General features: G+C 48.5%; 1 protein-coding gene across 1 annotated transcript in view; it reads right to left on the reverse strand.

The window, feature by feature from the left end:
- LOC144174186 (uncharacterized) overlaps positions 1-18,663 on the reverse strand; it is a 115,886-nt gene that overhangs the window by 49,240 nt on the left and 47,983 nt on the right. Inside the window, exon 7 of the mRNA XM_077702703.1 lies at positions 17,220-17,367. Coding sequence (XP_077558829.1) covers positions 17,220-17,367 — 148 coding nt within the window. The remainder of the gene's footprint in view (positions 1-17,219; positions 17,368-18,663) is intronic.

Raw genomic sequence — 18,663 nt, forward strand, 5'->3', positions numbered from 1 at the left:
AGAAACGTCAGCAGAGACCGGTACGAGGGCCCCATATCCACCGCTGTAGATCAGGGGGTCTCCCAGGATGGAGCCCTGTGCCCCGGAGGTGTTGCAGGCGAGAGGTTTGAAGGGCAGGGCAGGTCCATAGAAGGTGGCTCGTGTCGGCTTCGGACGCAGGGACCGTACAAAGTGGACAGGTGTCCGCAAACAGTGTGTGATAGCGGGCAGGCCAAGCGTGGGTCACTGCTGGGGATAAGGCCACCCCAACTCGAAGCCTCCGCAGCAGGACCTCCTCCCAGCGAGCGAGCCCACTGGGGAGGTCACTTCCACGCGATGGAATAAAGCACGTGCGGCGCAGCGGAGGTTCTCCTTTTCCACCAGCAGTTCTTCTAGGGTGGACACGAAAAGAAGTGGTAGCGGCCGTGCAAAGTCTATACGGTGACAGGCGTGATCCGCCGCTATGTGGGCAGGAAGCATGTCCCGGCGAATCCACAAAATACGCCAGGGCATGGGTATGTGTCCAGGATAGCGTGAATACATGCCGACATGCTGGTGCTACATGCAACGTGACGTAGATCACGTATCGCTGTCGTTGAGTCCGTGTAAATTCCCAGTTTCACGCCAGTAGCTACTGTTGATGCAAGCATTTGGAGACCATCTCAAATAGCAGTAAGTTCTGCCAACAGGCTTGGTAGAGGGCAGAGGGTCTCGTAGGCGCAGCACTGGTTTAAGGTTGGGTGAGAGGGACAAGCCAAGGCTGTGGTTACGAGGCAGTCGTGTGCCCCGGTGTCCACGAAAGCCTGCATGACTCGTGGCTGCACCGCAGGCACCCAGTGACGGACATGAGGGAGGGCTGCATCTGGAGGTTGATGAAGGCCAGAGGTTCGGACATGTAGCCTTGCCAGAGGCTTGTTGTCCGTCACCTGATGGTAGAGCCAGGGTGGTCTAGCCGCAGAAAAGGCTGGCATCGTATCAGGAACCTGGCCTATATATGCAGCGAGAGCTGCTGCCTCCGGTACACATCCACGCTTTAGCAGGCGAGCGGAACGCTGATGAATGATATCATCTAGCGTGTTTAGCTGGGCTTGGGCTTGTAGCGGTGGAATTGGTGTTATGCGAGGGAGGCCAGTAATGGTGCGCATGGTGGCCCTGTTGATGGCCTCAAGCCGAGCCCAGTCCGCTTGCGTCATGTGCTGGAACTGTGTCTGATACACAAGCTGTGGCTGTAGTACGGAGCGCAATAGGAGACGAACAATCGTCCATCAGGCCCCGCCAGACTTCTGAGAGATGCGGCGAACGAGGTGGAACATCTGTCCGGCTTTCTGTCGAGCAGATCGGAGCCACTGAGCTGCTGACCCTGATGCCAATGATTCTAGTCCTAGGACCCGAAGACGGTCAACAGTGGGTATGTTGTTCCCATTTAGCTGCAGTGAAATGGGAGACACTGCAAGGAGGCGGCGGTTCAAGCTTTGGCCACAAGAAGTAAAGCAGTCTTCTCTTGCGAGAGAGTGAGGCCCTCATACTCGCACCATCTCTGGCAGTCTGTTAGTGCTTGCTGGAGGCTTGTCATGACAGGTCTGGATGCACTGACCACATCGTAATGTCATCCGCGTACATGAGGAAATATAGATCTCGGATTGAAGCAAGGTGCCAAGCTAGCGGCAACAAGACAATGTTGAAAAGAAGCAGGGACAGAACAGACCCTTGTGGTACACCTCGGACTGGTGTAAAGTGACCGAAACTTTCTCCGTTGATGCGGATGAAGAAAGAATGGTGTTGGAGGAAGTATTGGACGAAATCGAGGCCATTTAGAACTTGTAAGATGGCTTCGTGACTAACATTATCATATGCTTTGCATATGTCCATGGCGAGCACAGATCTCACACGGCAGGATCGGCCTCCAACTAAGACCATAGATGAGAGGTATTCCAACCCATCCTCAGTACCGAGGTAGGGCCTGGATCTAATTTGCTCGCACTGCTCAGCCGCCACCTGCCTGGAGAACGAGCAACTTCTTTCCCTGTTTTTGGTGCATTATATCTTTTCATTTTCTATGGTAATAACCAATATATATAATGTGTATTCTTAATGGAAAAAATGCTGCTTGTGTTGGTGCTGTACAGACATCTCGCCTCAAACACGCCTGAAGTTTCTGGTGCTGCATACCCATGCCAGAGGTTTTAGTCATTTGGAATGGTCTTGCCTAAATATCCTTGCTGAATTGTTTTAACCTTATCTGGGTGGTTGAATCGAGTGACGGACAGACCAAAATTTTTGCAGTTGGGTATCCTAAGAAAGACTATCTTCAGATACCTTTTTTCAGCTGCAGTAGCTCTTCAGATACCTTTTTTCAGCTGCAGTAGCACAACTTACCATATAAACCGGATTATAGGTCGACCCCCACCTTGAGGTGAGAAAAGTGACAAAAAAATAATTCGGCACAGAAGCGCACTCACAATGTCTATATTTATTTTTGACGCCCGTCCGTCTCTGCCACTCACTATGCCTGCCAATGTCACTCGTCCAAGCTCTCAGAGTCGTCCGAGGATGACTGCTTCGCACTGTCATCTTCCATGCCATCAGGCACGTTGCTGATGGAGCACTTCCTGAACACTCGTGTAACCATGTCGTCGGGCAGCGACTGCCCAGAGAAGGACACCCAGCTTGACACGGTTGCAACCGGCCCGTATAGGTCTTTTTGTTGTCGCCGGCTATCCACTCATTGTACAATTCGCGGAGCCGGTCCGCGCATGGCCTCCGAAGTGATCGTGAGCGAAGTTCCCGGACGAAGTCCGCCACTTTGTTCTCCAACTCGGGGTGCACCGCTTGACGTCCACGAAACGATCGGTTTCGGGGGTTGCACGCGCACAGCTTAGCTTTATGGCTCTGCCAGTACCGCACACTTTTCTCCGAAACACCTAACTGGCGTTGCGCCGCCTTATTCCCATTCTGCTCGGTGACTCAACCGCCGTCAGCTTAAACGCCGCGGTGAACTGGCGTCGACTGTCGCCACTCATCTCGGAACAGAGACGTACAGAAATGTACGCAAGCACGCACAATAGACGAGTAAAAGACGAAAAACTAGAGTAAAGCAAAATCAAATAAAGGCCTGATAGGCACCGGTCACTGCTCAGAGGGCGCGACGAATAAAGTACACCCAGTACCGCCCCGCGGAAGCTTGAGCTAACTTTGGGTCGGTGGGAGGCAGACGGCGGCTGCGTGCTCATATATTCGGCACCTCTCGGTTTGTTTTTGCGATTCTGCAATTGTTTTTGAAAGGTGTCTAGACCTTGAAAACTGTTCTGGTAAATAGCTTCCCCGTGTCTCAAGTGCTTCTGTGCGATTTTCGGACAATTACAGGGCTGAACTACTACTGTCGGCCTCGCGTAAGCGAGAAGTTACAGAGATTGTACGTTCCAGCGCGCGTGTGTGCCGTCAAAGAAATTGACGGGCAGACATCGTTGCGAAGTCCCATTCTCAGCAAGGGAAGGTTATTTACAGCGCCAATTCAGGTCAGTAGCCAGCGCATACAACGGTGCTCTACGACAGAAGCGTGTTTGTGTTATTGTTTCCTCTGTTCGCGCAACCACACTACAGTTACTTTTTCGGTTGCCCTTCTTCAGCTCGGTTGGTGTTGTCACTAATTAACAACGCATTCCAAACGTTATTAGCTGTTGACAAAGTAAACGCAGTTCCACACACTTCGAAATCTGCTGCGGAGTGGTGGTTGTATTTACGAAGATTCCGTTTAGTTTCGGCTTCTATCTTGTGAGTAATGTTAGAGTCGTCTTAGCGGCTATTTGTGATACAGTTTGTTCAGGCCGTTCGGAATTCTCCAAAAAAGTATTTCCTCCTCCTCCCCATCCTCTGCTTAAACAATAATAACCTCAACTTTCAGAGTACGAAAATCGCATTAAAGAATTCTCCTCCCCATCCTCTGCTTAAACAATAACCTCAACTTTCAGAGTACGCAAAACGCATTAAAGAAGTCAGCGCGAGTGAATGCAACCTTGCCTTTGATAGCTTTCCACGCTCTCGCTTGGAATGCGTGGCCGAACTATGTACACTTCGGGGAACTAAGTAGGGCAGTAAGCGGGATGCGTATTGACCGTCTTGACATTGCTTTTGGCATCACCCGCGAAGTGCTGTGGATGCATATTCTTGTGCCGCCTTTTGGTATCCATTCAGTGCCGTGAATGTTGCTACAAAAAGGTTACTGCTGATAAAACAATAGTGGCGGAAGCGGTAATACTTTGTGTTATGCAACTACTACGACGGCATGCGATTCATAGCAGCGCGTGATGTGTAGGAACACTGAAAGCAAACGTTTTAGTTTTACGGCCCTTCGTATCTGCGCTGCGCATAAACGGTAATCGGACTCATAAGTTTACTCCTTCCACTGACAAAAAATGTCACGACTTTCTTACTTCCTTGACTTTTCTTACTGCTAAAATCATTTCTTGCGACGCTTATTCTCCCACGGCTGCCCGAGCGAGAAACCTGTACAGAATGATGGCAGGCTGCCTTTCGCGATTGTGGCTGTCCTTCGCGCAGCAGTTGCGGCACTGCCACTAATTCTTTCCTGCAGCCTTTTGTTCCTTTCGGACCCTGCAACTTGCAATTATAACTATGTTTCTTAAAAAAAATCCTCCGTCGCATGCCCCCGCGCGAGGAACACGAGTAAATGCAGAGCATTGGGGTCGTTTACGTGGCGTAGGGTTTGTGGTGGTGGTGGTGGTAGTTGTTGGTGGTGGTAGTTGGGTTTGAGTTTGGCCGCGGCTTCTCGTTCACGAAGGTCAGTGTCGGCGGCACGCTTACGACACTTGCGTTCGGCGTCGGCAGCGCGCCGCTTCGCCGCCTTGTCTTCTGCCGACGTCGACGAAGACGATGGTACGATGTCTTGTACTGGTTCCGCGACGCTGATGTTGGATTGCGTCGCGGTACTAGTTGAAGGTCTTGCTTCCATCGCTTATCAACTGCGACCGCTGACGAACGCAAGAGAAGAGAGCGCAGGAGTTGACTGGAGTGGAGCCCGCGCCAACCCGCTTTATAAGGGGTGGTTGTATTGCGGTAACGTTTAGTGTTTGGGGGGTTGGTGCTATCACGTGTACACCACGCAGCTATCACGCCGCTAGCACGCCACTGAGTCGCCAACGCACGCCGCTGACGACGTAGTTTGAATGAGTCAAGGATACAAGGCGCGTTCGTAGCCTTTGATTCTGTGTCGTTTTGTGGCGCAGTGGGAAGAGCACCATGTACCTCGCGTTCCGCCCACAGGTAGTGAATGCGTTGTATCAGCAGCTTCTTGACGTAGTTTGAAGTGGTGGATGCTTTTAGGATTTTAAGGGTTAGGTTTTCCTCGGAGTATTTGAGTTGTGTACCGCGGAAACGTTTGTACAAAGATATGGTTGATGTGTGTCTGCCTGTTCCGGTTTATCGTCAGTTATATGCAGTGGGTTCAGGAAAAGATGTTCTAAAAAGAGTGAAACGAATGCCAGTACGTTCATCTGTTAAATCTTTCTTCTTTAAGCTTCATAGCGGCACGCTTCCGGTAAAACCCTGGCTGCAGGAAAAAGGACTATATGTACACCCATGGACACTTAACTGTAGACTATGCCAAAAGCTGGAAACAATTGAGCACATCTTTCTGGACTGTTGGGATGCGGTGTTTCACTGGGACATCCTCCAATGAACCCTGAAAAAAGACTTACCAATAACGCCTTATGGCATTCGCTTTTTGCTCGTAAACAATGATGAAGGCGTGCCCTATGATATGTTCATGGCACTTAGTCTGCATTCTTTGTGGAAAACTCGCATGGCGGTTCAAAATGCCGAAGAGGATGCTCGCACAGTGCGAGAGTACTTCATTGAAAGCGTTGCTTATATAAGAGAAGTTTATCGAGTCATGCCGGAAGAGCCTGAGTGGTTACCCATTCTGAATGTTCTAGCGCAATTTAAGATGTTTTAAGCCACTCCCTTCCGCCGATTGGTGGCTGGAGCTAGTAATTTGTGTACTGAACAGTGCGTGTTGTGTTGTCGCCAAGCAGGCAATAAAGAAAAAAAAAAGTTTTGTGGCGCAGTGGGTAGAGCAACATGTACCTTGTGTTCTGCCCGCAGGGTCGTGGGATCGAAACCAGGCGCCGGTAACTGTTATTTCTTTTTCTTTTTATAGTGTAGGGGGAGGCTGGCTGCTGCGGACGCCGACGCACGGGTGACATCGTGAGTTATACAAATGCTCTGCATTTAAAACTTCCGCCACACAACGTCGAACCGCACGCAGCGCGTGTTTTTACGTGCGCTGTACGGCCGGTCGCTACATCCACCGACCCAGAGTTGCTAAGCGGCGGCGAGAGGCGGCACTGGAGTCGCGCGCAAACTGCACTGTCCGGTGCCTATAGTGCGAGAGAGCAGTCCGACACGAATGGCGATGGCGACGGACTACGCTTGCACATTGTTGCCAGACAACGATTTACATTCTGCCAATGACCGCTATATAAGACGAGGGGTGACTTTTGTGCGGATTTTTTGGAAAAAAAAAAAACTCGACCTATATTCCGGTTTATACGGTAAATTCATGTGTATTGCTGTTTCACCTGATGTTGATGGATGTCACACTATTGGGTGAATATTTGATTATGGAAATACCAGGCTGACTCATAAGAGGCAAATGTAGGTGTAAATAATTTTTGGTCTCAGCAAAATTACAACATGAAGTTCAGAAAACCTGTGGCAGCCCATTCTGATTATGCTATACTTTTCGGGCAACTGCTACAACAGTGAATCTGCCCTTACATTGGTGGCAGCACTAATCCTTGAAGGATGAATAGTCAAGGCAAAGAAATAACTGCCAAGTTTATTTCCGCATCATGCAATTTACTATGAGACTTTAAAAGTTTGAAACACAAGCTGCACCACAGTAAAAGTCCCACAGGAAACAAATATCCCGACACTGTCAACGACACCGGCCAAAATCCGCCTGCCCAGCACACTGCCGCTTCCCAATTCACCTCAACATGCTTTGCCTGCGACGTGCAGATATGCAACAGCCCCATACCACTGCTAGATTAGTACTCACCACTTTTGTCATACAGTAAATGCAGACACGTACAGCTGCAACCTTCCCATTGTCATACCATGGCAGTGTATATTTTGGTTACGATGCAGTGGCTCAGCGGCCTGCTTCCCACTTACAGTCCGCATATTAAAAAGGCCATGAAGACAAAACACAAGTTTGTTTTATTCGAAAGATCTGGTGTTTTATAGTGCCCTCAGCAGTTGTCTAGCATCTAATGATGCATTATTTACTGAGAAATTAAACATTTTAAACCAAATTTCAATTCTCCCTCTAAGTCATGCGTTTTGCGATGCCGACAATGATGCATCCAGGGCACAGCCTTCAATCTAAAGACAGTATGTTGAGCACGGCTGCTACCAGCTCACAAATGGCCGTTTGGTTATCTTGTTTATCACCCACTTTCACAGCTGGTGCTGCAATACCGCTGAAATACCAGTGTTCGCACTTTGATTCTGACAGGACTTCTACACCTGCCGTATTTTTGATACGGTTGATAGTAATTGTTTCCTAAAACATAACCTGTGACTCGATAAACATGTTCATTGGCAGCTGATCAGTGTTAAGCCAGACTAGCCCAACGCGTTCGACGGCTGTGTTACGCCGTGTCAGCCGGCAAAGTGCCACACTAACCGCTTCGATGCTTATGTGTTCATTCATAACTTTCATTGTTTACCCCACCGCCCTGATATAAAAAGAATATGCATTAAATTTACGTGCAAATAGCTCGTTCTGAGAGCTTATAAGCCCTGCCTAACTTGCGTTTGCCGGGCTCAGCCAGTCACACAGATTCTTATAATACAACATAGGTTCTAGAGTGGAAATCAGCCAGTGGGTCGCAGGGCCATTCTCTTCCTTCCTAATTATATTGATTCATTGATTATATAGCTTATTTGAGTGGAGTCCGCATTAACAATGACGTCAGTGTTATTCTAACAAGGCAACCTTTCGAACGAAACAAAGTTGCATTTTGTCTTCATTACTGCTTTAATAACTATATGGCCCCACAGAAGGCCATCCTCTGCTGATGTACAGTGTAGACCGCTTATAACATACCTACTTCCCCAGAGCTGGGAAAATCCACTCTATAAGTGGTACTGCACTACAAACAAAGCATGCACGAATCTGACCACATTGAAATTTACTTCTGAAGTCATTCTTTGTTCATCACTACTCAATCGCGTGGCACTTAGAAACAGGCATGGTCTTTATTTAAGCTTTTTTTTTTTCCACATCAGCCGCTGCTGCAGGGTCTTAAAAACCACAAGCGCGGTCTTGCAAGCGGGGAGTGCAGCGTTAACTTCCTTTGAGTTCGTGTTTTGAGGAAGCACAGCTGCGTTTGTTAGCGTCTATGACCGGATGCCGCAGGACGTGATAAAAATGCAAGAGGGATTTTTTTTTTCACCCCACCTTGTGTGCGCGATGTCTAAAGCAGTTGCTTATCGACACAATGTACAGGCGTCCACAGAATAAACCGGACCAAGCGAGCGGAGGGCGCATGCGTGTGTGTCCCTCCCTATAGTTTGTGCATGTCAGTTTCCTTGACTGCGGCTGCAGCACTCCGTTCCTCTCGAATGCGACGCGCGGCGGCGCCTTGCGCGGCTCGCCTACCGAGCGGGCGTGATGCTTGGCAGCAGCCGGCAGCGTGCGCCATGCGCTGATGCCGCGTAACTGTGCGTTCATGAGAATGTTTGTTCGGCACTCTTTTTATCATTTTAATGACTGGAACGCAAACTGGCGTTGAAGAAAGGCTGCGATAAAGATTCACACATGACTAAAACAGTGCTGGTCGTTATGCGACGAACACAGTTGATAGCAAGAACTGAATACAGCGAAGGTTTATTCGGTTCGGAACAAAAAAAAAAGACATCGGTGACTGTCCGAGTGGTTCACCTTATTGATTGTGTGTGAAGTTTCCGTTGTTTTTGATAACTTCACAAATGCGTCGGGGGAGCGACTCATAAAGCGACTTTATGATTTCAGGACGGGGGCGCAGGCATCCCCATTCATCTTCCACTGCCTGCCACAACTCGTCCCCCATGCGACCGCAGTCATTTGGTTTGCCAAGATTCATCTTCATAATCCCCCACACATTTTCTATCGGATTTAGATCTGCCCCGCACGGAGGCCACTGCAGCTGTCGCACCGCGTGGTCCTCGAGCAGTGAGCTCACGGCTCGTGCTGTGAAGACAGGGCTTCGGTCCTGTTGCAGGATGAAGCACCCGTCCAGGACGTAGGGGAGCAGACTTGTCGAAATAATGTTGCAGTACTGGGAAGCATTGAATGGCCCAGAAATTCTGACGAGGGGTCCCAGGCCGTCCGCACTCATTGCGCCCCATACGCTGACGGAGCACTTCCCACTGGAAAGGACGCTTTGGATGTAGCCGGGCTGGTATCTAAATACCATCGGGCTAAATACAGAAATAGATTCAGGAAAGATATCTCAGAGGAAAGATATCTCTGAAGATGTTCGGAGGGTATACTAGCTAAATCAATGAAAGGACATTCGCCGCGTTTGATAGTTTACATCGATTGAAATTACTGGCACATTTTTTTAGCGGGAGGCTGCACCCCCACTGCCACGTAGGCGAACAGTATCCTGTATAAAGCTATGCATCAATTTCATCCTCTTTCCACATCGGGAATTACAAAAGCCCCGTTAGCCGATGCGGGTTACCTGAAGTGTTTCGTAAAAAAACAGCGACAAGAAACGCTTAACAAACAGTGCTTATAAAACTACGATTAAAACGTTTCAAACGAACTCAGCTGAATAAAATTTACAGGGACATTGTATATCGGTTGCTCCGAAATATAGTTATTAACAGGTAGTTATGCATTGCTAGCCTTAACAATTACGCTTAGCGTTGCACTCGAGACCCCCGAAGGAATGCTCAGCAATTCTCACATTAAACCGTGCTCCCGATTTGACCTTTTACACTGTAGTAGTTTATATATCATCTAGAATGCACATTACCAGCTACGTTTTACAGTTTAGTTTCGTACCTGCAGCTCATCGGACGCCAAACACGCCGCTGTTGATCCCAGCGAGTGGCGAAAGTCGATTCGTCTGTGAATATAACTTCCTTCCACTCGTCCGTTGTCCACCGCTCCACTGCCCGAGCGAACTCCAGCCTTTCCACCCTCTGGCGGTCCGTCACGCGCGGTTTCTGCACTGCCACGCAACTCCCGAGTACCGCCTCCTTCAGTCGTCTTCGAATTGTCTCGCAAGAGACATTCAATGACAGCTCCTGTCGAATTTCTTTTGCAGACAGGAGGGGATCTGCCACAGCAGCTGCGACAATCAGTAGTTCCTGCTCCTCACTGGTGACTTTAGGCCGCCCGCTGCGCTCTGCGTCAATGAGTCTGCCCTGATCATCGCGGTAAGCTTGAATAATGCGGCTTACAGAAGACCTAGACCTCCCGGTGAGGTGGCAACTTTCCCACTGAGTAGTCCCTTCGATGAAAAGTCGCACAATGTGCCTCCGTTGCTCGATGGGGATGCGGGAAGGCATTCTTCACGAATATGGCCATGCAGGACGAGTTACGCGCTTTATACACTTCATAGCTATCACTGTCCAATAGGTGACATGGAAGGAAACGCCTCATTGCTTTTCGATAGCAATTCACTCACACCGACAGCTGTGTATCTCGGTCTATTTTTCTGAAGCGAATAAACTCTTTCCTTCCTACTTTCTTCCCTCCTCCCACCTTTAAACCGCCTCTCACATGCCGCACGGAAAAAACTCGGAAAAAAAAAAAAAATACTCGCTGTTTTTAGCTCTATCAACTGTGTGTTTGTCGCATAATGACCAGCACTGGTTCAGTCATGTGTGAATCTTTATCGCAGCCTTTTTTCAACGCCAGTTTGCGTTTCAGTCAATAAAATGATAAAGAGAGCGCCGAACGAACATTCTCAGATGAACGCACAGTTACGCGGCATCAGCGCATGGCGCACGCTGCCGGCTGCTGACATGCATCACGCCCGGTCGGTAGGCGCGCCGCGCAAGGCGCCGCCGCGCGTCGCATTGGTGGGGATCAAAGTGCTGCAGCTGAAATCAAGGAAACTGACATGCACAAACTCTAGGGAGGGACACGCATGCGCCCTCCGCTATCTCGACAGCAGGCGCTGGGCCGGAAGGTGTCGCGCCGATAGTTTTCGCGCACCGCTCGCTTGGTCCGGTTTATTCTGTGACCGCCTGTACAGGTAGTAAAAAGATCCGGCATCGCGGCTCGCTATCTTTACATGTTCGAAAAGGGAAAGGGCAGTTGCTTATCTGCACAACCTTCTACAAATAGAAACCAGACGCGGGGGGGAGGTGGGGGGCCTTGCTATCTTCCGAGGTGCGTCAAGCAAGGGCAGTTGTGGTTATCACACAAGTGCAAACGAAACACGTGAACTATAGGATGCTTATTTTTCTCCTTTTGTGTGTTGAAGTTAGAGCAAAGCAGGGAGCACGCACTTCATCAGATGGCCGATTCCGTTTTTTCTTTCTTGTGACCCTAAAACATGCCCCAACTGCGCCGGTCGATCACCAGACCTGCCAAAAAACCACGCTATAAATGGCACGGTGCTTCGGCCAACCGCATTTTAAACGGTATGCTCATGCATCGAGTTCTATGGGAGGCAAACCGGTGGTCACAAAAGCTTTCATTATATCTGGTTCCGCACTCTAAGCGGTTACCTAGGTTATAAACGATCTACACTGTACCCATCGGCGTGCGCAGAGTTATCGATTAGGGGGGCAAAGTTTTACCGCTGCGCCGCCCCCCCTCACCCCCCCCCCCGCTTACAGCAACTCCCAACCTTTTCCCACTGAAGGACTAGCGGTCCAAATGCAGTGCAAAGAGGGTTGTAGGAAAAATGGTCCCGGAAAAATTGGTCCTGCAAAAATGGTCCCGAAGCCAAAGTAGGAAAAAATGGTTCCGGAAAAAATGGTCCCAAAGCAAAGGAGGGAGGGAGGGAGGGAGGGAGAGAGAGAGAGAGAGAGAGAGAGAGAGAGAGAGAGAGAGAGAGAGAGAGAGAGAGAGAGAGAGAGAGAGAGAGAGAGAGAGAGAGAGAGAGAGAGAGAGAGAGAGAGAGAGAGAGAGAGAGATTTATTGTACTAATGAGCAGGACGTTCTTAGGGGGTGTATCACGATTGCCCCGCGCGCAGAATCCCCGTTGCGAAAACTCCGCGACGTTAGCCACGTCTCATTTGCCCCGCGTGCAGTATCCCCGCGTGCCATTGGCCCCTCTGCCAGTTTCCCTGACGCATTCTCCCGGGGCGATATTATGACGCGTCATTTTATTTTCAGTGACTATAATTTTTTTAATGAGAGTAAAGTAAGGTTGGACGATCTTCTCAAGAAGAAGATTGGGTCTGCCACTTTCCCGAAGTAGCACTGCGGCGTTATTCCTTCTTCCCTTAGCTGTGAAAATTTATATGAGGGTTCAAAGCATGATGGCGGTAAACGCTATTCCCCCCCCTTTCCTCTCCGCTCAGGTCTAGGACATTTCGGTGCACAGACAGTTCGGTTACGGACATTTGGGCGCATGCACGTTTCAGTGCAAAGCTTTCCGGGAAACGATCGAATTATCAGGTGCTTACTTGTTTTAAACAGTCACTCTATATTTCCGCGTAACTTGGGTTATGCAGCCCAATAATCTACTGCAGTGCTTGCCCATTTACATCGATGCCATTTTTATTGACGCCAGTTACTTGAATAAATTGAGCATTTCAATATTTCTGTTTATACCTTGTTCAGGAAAAATTTATTACGCAGCCAACTAATTAAATCCTTTCACAGACCCTTATATTTACTACAACACTTTATAATGTAGATTCACTCTTTTTGGCCGCATGCACATCAGCTAAGGAAATCAGCAGATATTTACGATGTATTTTGCAATTTTCTCTAAATAAAAGGCACACTCCCACTATCGCAAGACAGCACCTTTACAAACATTATGTTGCTCCCAAAATGCAGAAAATATGAAGTGTTTCATGCTGGCACCGCTGTGACGCTAAAATAAACTTGCAAATACTGTTGTCGGCAGCTTTTTCTTACTGAGTCTAAAATATCCTCGTGGAAGAAGAATGGGCCGTTTTGAAGACAGCTGCAGCTTCTATCTCTCTTAAAGGGACACTGAAGTGATTTGTAAACATTGTGGGATTACTAGCGCAAATTGTAGTCCGGAGTCCATAGGCCATGTTTCAACCACTCTGAGCGCGTTTACGTGAATTTATTTAGTAGAAAAATCAATTCGAAAATGCTGTCCTCCTCTCTGCACTCTCCCCCATTTTTCTGTGGCGTTTTCGTGTGACGTCAGGAGGAGATCAGCTGGCAGTTGGCTGGGCTACTGCACGGCTCGCTGGCCTTCCGCAACCGAGTCAGTCGGCCCAACGTTTAGTCTGCCGGCCGCCGACGGGTCGTCGCAATTTGCTCGATCAGTTGAAATGAAGCCACAACACGTTTGGGAATGGAAGAACGTGCCTTTCTTTACTTCGTTAGTTTGTACACTGTATCTATCTCCAAGTCAAGGTCGCTTCACACAAGCGCTGCACAAGCGCACATGCGACGCTTCGCTGACTGGTACGCCAGTAGGAAAATATAAGGCCCCTTGAAGGGGGAGAAGAGTCAGCTAAGTCAATATAGGTACTAAGGAAATAAAATGAACTGATACTTTTACCGTACAGCACAAAACTAGAGAGCCGGAAGCACTTTTGTGCTGGGTGGACAAGCACAGCGGTCAGCAGCACGACCACACATCTGCGAATGCTTTTCCATCTAAGAAATGCAATTTCTAGACATGAGATATTGTGGAAGTTAGGGGGACGCTTACTGCAGGAGCGCTATACAACAAATAGTCACCTAAAGTACTTGAAGTGCTAAAACTAAATAAAAGTGTGAACTGGTTGTACATTATATACCTTATATATCCCACTTTGGCCAGGCTGGCTCGTGGCCGAGTGGTCTGAAGCGCTAGGATTTTTGTTTTAAATGCAGAGCATTTCAGTAACTCACAATGTCACCCGCGTTGACGTCCGTAGGCGTCCGTAGTCGTAGTCCACACCCCTCCCCCTACACTATATAAAAAAAATACTATCCGGCGCCTGGTTTCGATCCCTCGACCCTGCGGGCGGAACGCAATGCACATGGTGCTCTACCCACTGCGCCAGAAAGCCGACACAGAATGGGAGGCTACGAACGCGCCTTATATCTTTGACTCATTCAAATTACTGCTGACGAGCGCTCTCTCGTCAGCAGTTGCCACAAGTGCAACAACATTAACGTAACGCAAACTACTTAACGTCGTGCGCCCCCAGAAATGCTCTGCACTTGATCGTGCCCCTCGCGAGGGGGATGTTTCACTGCGTCGCCATGCGAACAGTATGACATTATAGTTTCCACCCACTCCGGTCGGTGTCGCCACGGTTCAAACCACGGCAGGGGAGCTGCGCGGGTGTTCGTTGCTTCGCGGCTTCGACACACAGGGGCGGGCTCTTCGCCGCACTCTGTGTGCCGAAGCACGATTCATGTTTTTTTTTAAAGGTTCGCGTACCCTAACCGTTGTGTCGACAAAGGGAGAGTTGATTTTATTGAAAGGACCTTGTATTTTCTCTTGATGACCCCATAAGAGGCCACTTTAAAAAGTGCATTGCATGGTTTTAGAAATGGGATTGCGTTAAAAACAGTCTGGCTGAAAGTGGCTGAAAGAGCCGGGTGTCTCGGGAGGGGGTTTAAACGGAACGGGTTAAAACTGCAAGGGTGTTGTAGGAATGAGTGGATGCCGACAGGTTGGTGCAAGGACGGTTTTTTTGCAAGTCACAAGTTCGAATCCCCGAGGGTGCATGCTTTTTTTTTGTAAGTTGATTTTTTCGTTTGCGGCCGATGTTTTCTAACTTGAGTTCACCATTTTTGGGCCGTAACGTTCACTGCTCCACGAGCGAGTTCACAGAACACGCGCAGACTGACACTGACGCGCGAGCCAGTTCTCGTTGGCGTGCTGTTGCTACCAGCACCGACTGCTTGCGAACAGTGGGCACAGGCCAGAATCAGCACACCCTTGGCCTGGTGCGCACACGCTTTTTACGACGCAGGCATGAGTGAGGCAAGCTCCGAATATGCGGGAAAAGCACATGGCATTTGAGCGTCTGCGGTGATGCGGAGGGCGTTCATCCACTGCGTAGGCCTCAGCTAGTGATTTCTACGATGCCACGCCGTCCTGGGAGGCTTATCTTAGGCATATTACAGCCGACAACATGGCAGAAGCGCGGTGCGATGATTACTGAGATATCGAGAATGCCCATCCAACGATGCTGTCGGATGTCAAGCATGTTGTTTTACAGAACCGAAACCGAAACTTGTTTGAATGCTAACCTTGGACATCGTCCAATCACGGTGCCACCTCCTCCCGACGTCACAGCCTTTAGTTGGTGCGGCCGCCACAGACCGCGCATGGTAGATTTTCTTCTTACCCGCTTTATAAAATAATTAGACTTATCAGCCAGATAAACAATAAAAGGTGTGGTAATTTGAGCCAGTCAACGCAGTGCAAGCAAAACCGGGAGCTTGACAAATTCACTTCAGTGTCCCTTTAAATCTTGTTAAAGCGTGTATGGACGGTTCCAGGCCTCACAGTTGTTTGTGTGGTTTTAATCCAATTACTTGCATTAAAATTTTCAATCCGTGCTCATCCATGCTCATCCCTGCCTGCCCGCCTGCCCGCCCGCCCGGCTGTCTACCCAATTTTCTTTGTTAGATTTTAGCCTACAAAGGCATTAATTTCGGCCCCTTATAGGAATATTAAAGCATTCCATCTTTTTCTCAACTCTTTAGCTAAAACACAAAGGGACAAAATAAAACCCCAAAAGAGTTCAAATCCCACTAACTTGAAGAGAAACACATTGACTGGGCCATGGGACCATTTATTTCCGGGACAATTTTTTCTGTTTCCGGCAAAGAGGGATGGTTATAAAATTTTTATTTCAATGCGATGAAATTGCAACACATACAAAATATTTCTGAGCAGAATTTTTTGCCTCCCTCCCTGTGCACACGCCTATGACTGTACCTGTAATTCAAACTCAAATTTTGTGGGTTTTACGTGTCCGAAGCTATACCTGGGCTATGAGGCTTGCAAGGGCTCCAGAATAATTCTGACCACTTGCACCGAAACCTCGACATTCGGGTGTTTCCACTTCTCGCCTCCATCTGAAAAGCAGCCACTGCAATTAAACCTGCGTCCTTGGGCTCAGCAGCACAATGCCAGAGTGACTGAGACACCGCAACAGGTCCCGATGTACCTGTAAGAGTGGGTGTCAGGGCAGTTGTGCCATATCTGCAGCCAGCAGCCTCTACAACTGTTCGAAATGGTCCCTGCATAGCGGTGCCAAACAGTGGGGGCAAAAAACCAGTGGCGCCAAATGCAGGTGCACTCGGGCCAGAGGCTGGCGTGGTTTTGGGAGTGCACTACCAAAAAGGCTGCCTGTACCACCTGCATGAAATTACGCAATCATCCCACGCAGTGCAAGTATGTGTTAGGCTGCCACTGTCCTACATCAGGCTGTTTGGCCATGAAGCAGTTAAGACCACACACTACATGTGCCATCTGGTCACACCTTCCCACACCTCAAATTGGGAAGCATAGTGGGCTTTACAAAAATACTAATAAGAAAGTAGGGAACAAAGAGGAAGAAATCTGAGGACACAAAAAAAGAGAAAAAACTTGGGATCAAAAACTCCGTGAAAAGCCAATCTCAGCAATCTCGAAGAGGGGTGGGGTTGGGGGGAGAGGGATTTTCAATAAAGCAGGCTACGAGTTAGTCATTTCAATAGTGTGCGACTACAACATGAGCTGAATCCCCAGTTTGAAGTACGCAAGTTCAAGCCATCGAGATTACACTGCACAAGGAAATAATTAAGCTCAAGAGTGAGCCGAAATACATACAAAGTACAAATACAAAAATGCAAAGCAAGAACCCTACTTATGAATGTATTAAATGAACAAATGCATATTTATTTTTGGCATGCGTTGCTGAAGAGCAATGAATGACAGTTGCCTAATCTATACAGTTATTTTGTTCCTAATTTCCGACACTAGCAGTTTTCTCTTGGGCGCTGTTACATGGGTGAGGAATAAAAAGCAAAAACCTTCACCAAGAAGGATTTCAAGGGCACCTACCAGAGTTGGGAGCCACACCACCGAGTGGTGGTGTAACAGAGTTGAGGGCTGGCAGCCTGTCCCTGAATGGCGATGACGTTCTTGTGCTGGTCGTTTTCTTTTTCACCAACTTTACAACTCTAGGTATCGGCCTTTCACCGGTGCCTATCTGCAAGGAAATAACCACAAGATATGCTGCTTACAAAGCAAGCAACATGTGCCTATTTACTTTCTGGGGAAGTAAATGTACAGGGGGGCTAAAGCTTGAGTTTGGGCTAGTTGGTTGCATGACATATTGAGAAAAACAGTGCAGAGATGAGGACGAAAGAAAAAGACAGCACAAGTGCTGACTAACAACTGGGCATACTTTATTGTGGTCTGTAATATATATAAAAAAGCATGAATGACGTCACAACACTGAGATAGAGAAAAAGAAAACAAAAAGAAAAAACCAGCTAGGGACGACAAGAAGAAAAGCATGGCAATAGGAAACGGTGTACACGACCCTATAGGTAACGCTCCAATACTGTAATCACTCGCATGTGCCATCAATGTACTCAAGTTCCTTCTGAAGGAGTGCAACAAACAATTTTCATTCCTCTTGACTATCCTGTATGCCTCAAAAATCTTCAATGCACGAGTCCAAGTAGCGCTTAAGAACTTTTATGCTTTCAAAAAGTGGTTGTGTGCAACTACAGGCCTTACAGTGAGACGAAACAAGGTGGCTCCACACTTGTCACAGCTCCCAGTGCCGAACTATAAAGAATACGAGTGCTCTCACAGGCATTCATTTAGGCCTCTTTCTCTCTGTCCAATGTACAGGACACCACATCCAAAGGGGGATTTCATAGACCACGTTGTCGCGGCAGGGAGCGAAGCAAGTGCCATGTTTTATACCGCATACCGCCCTTGGCGGTGCCACAGCATTCACAGCTTATATTTACACTCTCTCCCAATCTTATTAGGCGCAGAAAACACAGTCCTTATTTCCACCTTCAGCCCAATCTTCTGCGGTCCATGCGACAGTTATGTGCCCACGCTTCGTCTCGTGCACCTTCAACGATTTTAAAACAATCTCGACGACAGCCAAAAGTAAAGTACGCGGGTACCCTGCGCTAAAAAGCCTATCTGCTCATTCCTGCAGATTTTTGGACATCATGTGATGACACGAACAGAGCAATAATTTTTCAGGGCCGCTTGCACCACGCCTCGCTTGAGGAGCTTCGTGTGGGCGGACGAGAAAGGCTAAAAACATTCTGGTTTGGTTTCTGGGCGTCCAGTATACATGGCGATCAGAAAAAGTCAAGCTTGTATCCAGGAACTGCATGGTTCCACACTCTGGAACTTCTGTGGTGAGTACAGAGGGGTTTTGTGCATAAGAGAAGACACTGACAATTTCATGCACTTGCACTGCCTCTGCCCCACCATTCTTTCTGAAGACTACTGGGTTGTTGTCCACAAAACT

Source organism: Haemaphysalis longicornis, unplaced genomic scaffold (assembly GCF_048455015.1).
Source record: "Haemaphysalis longicornis isolate Haplotype H1 unplaced genomic scaffold, Haemaphysalis longicornis Haplotype H1 scaffold_3, whole genome shotgun sequence".
NCBI lineage: Eukaryota > Metazoa > Arthropoda > Arachnida > Ixodida > Ixodidae > Haemaphysalis > Haemaphysalis longicornis.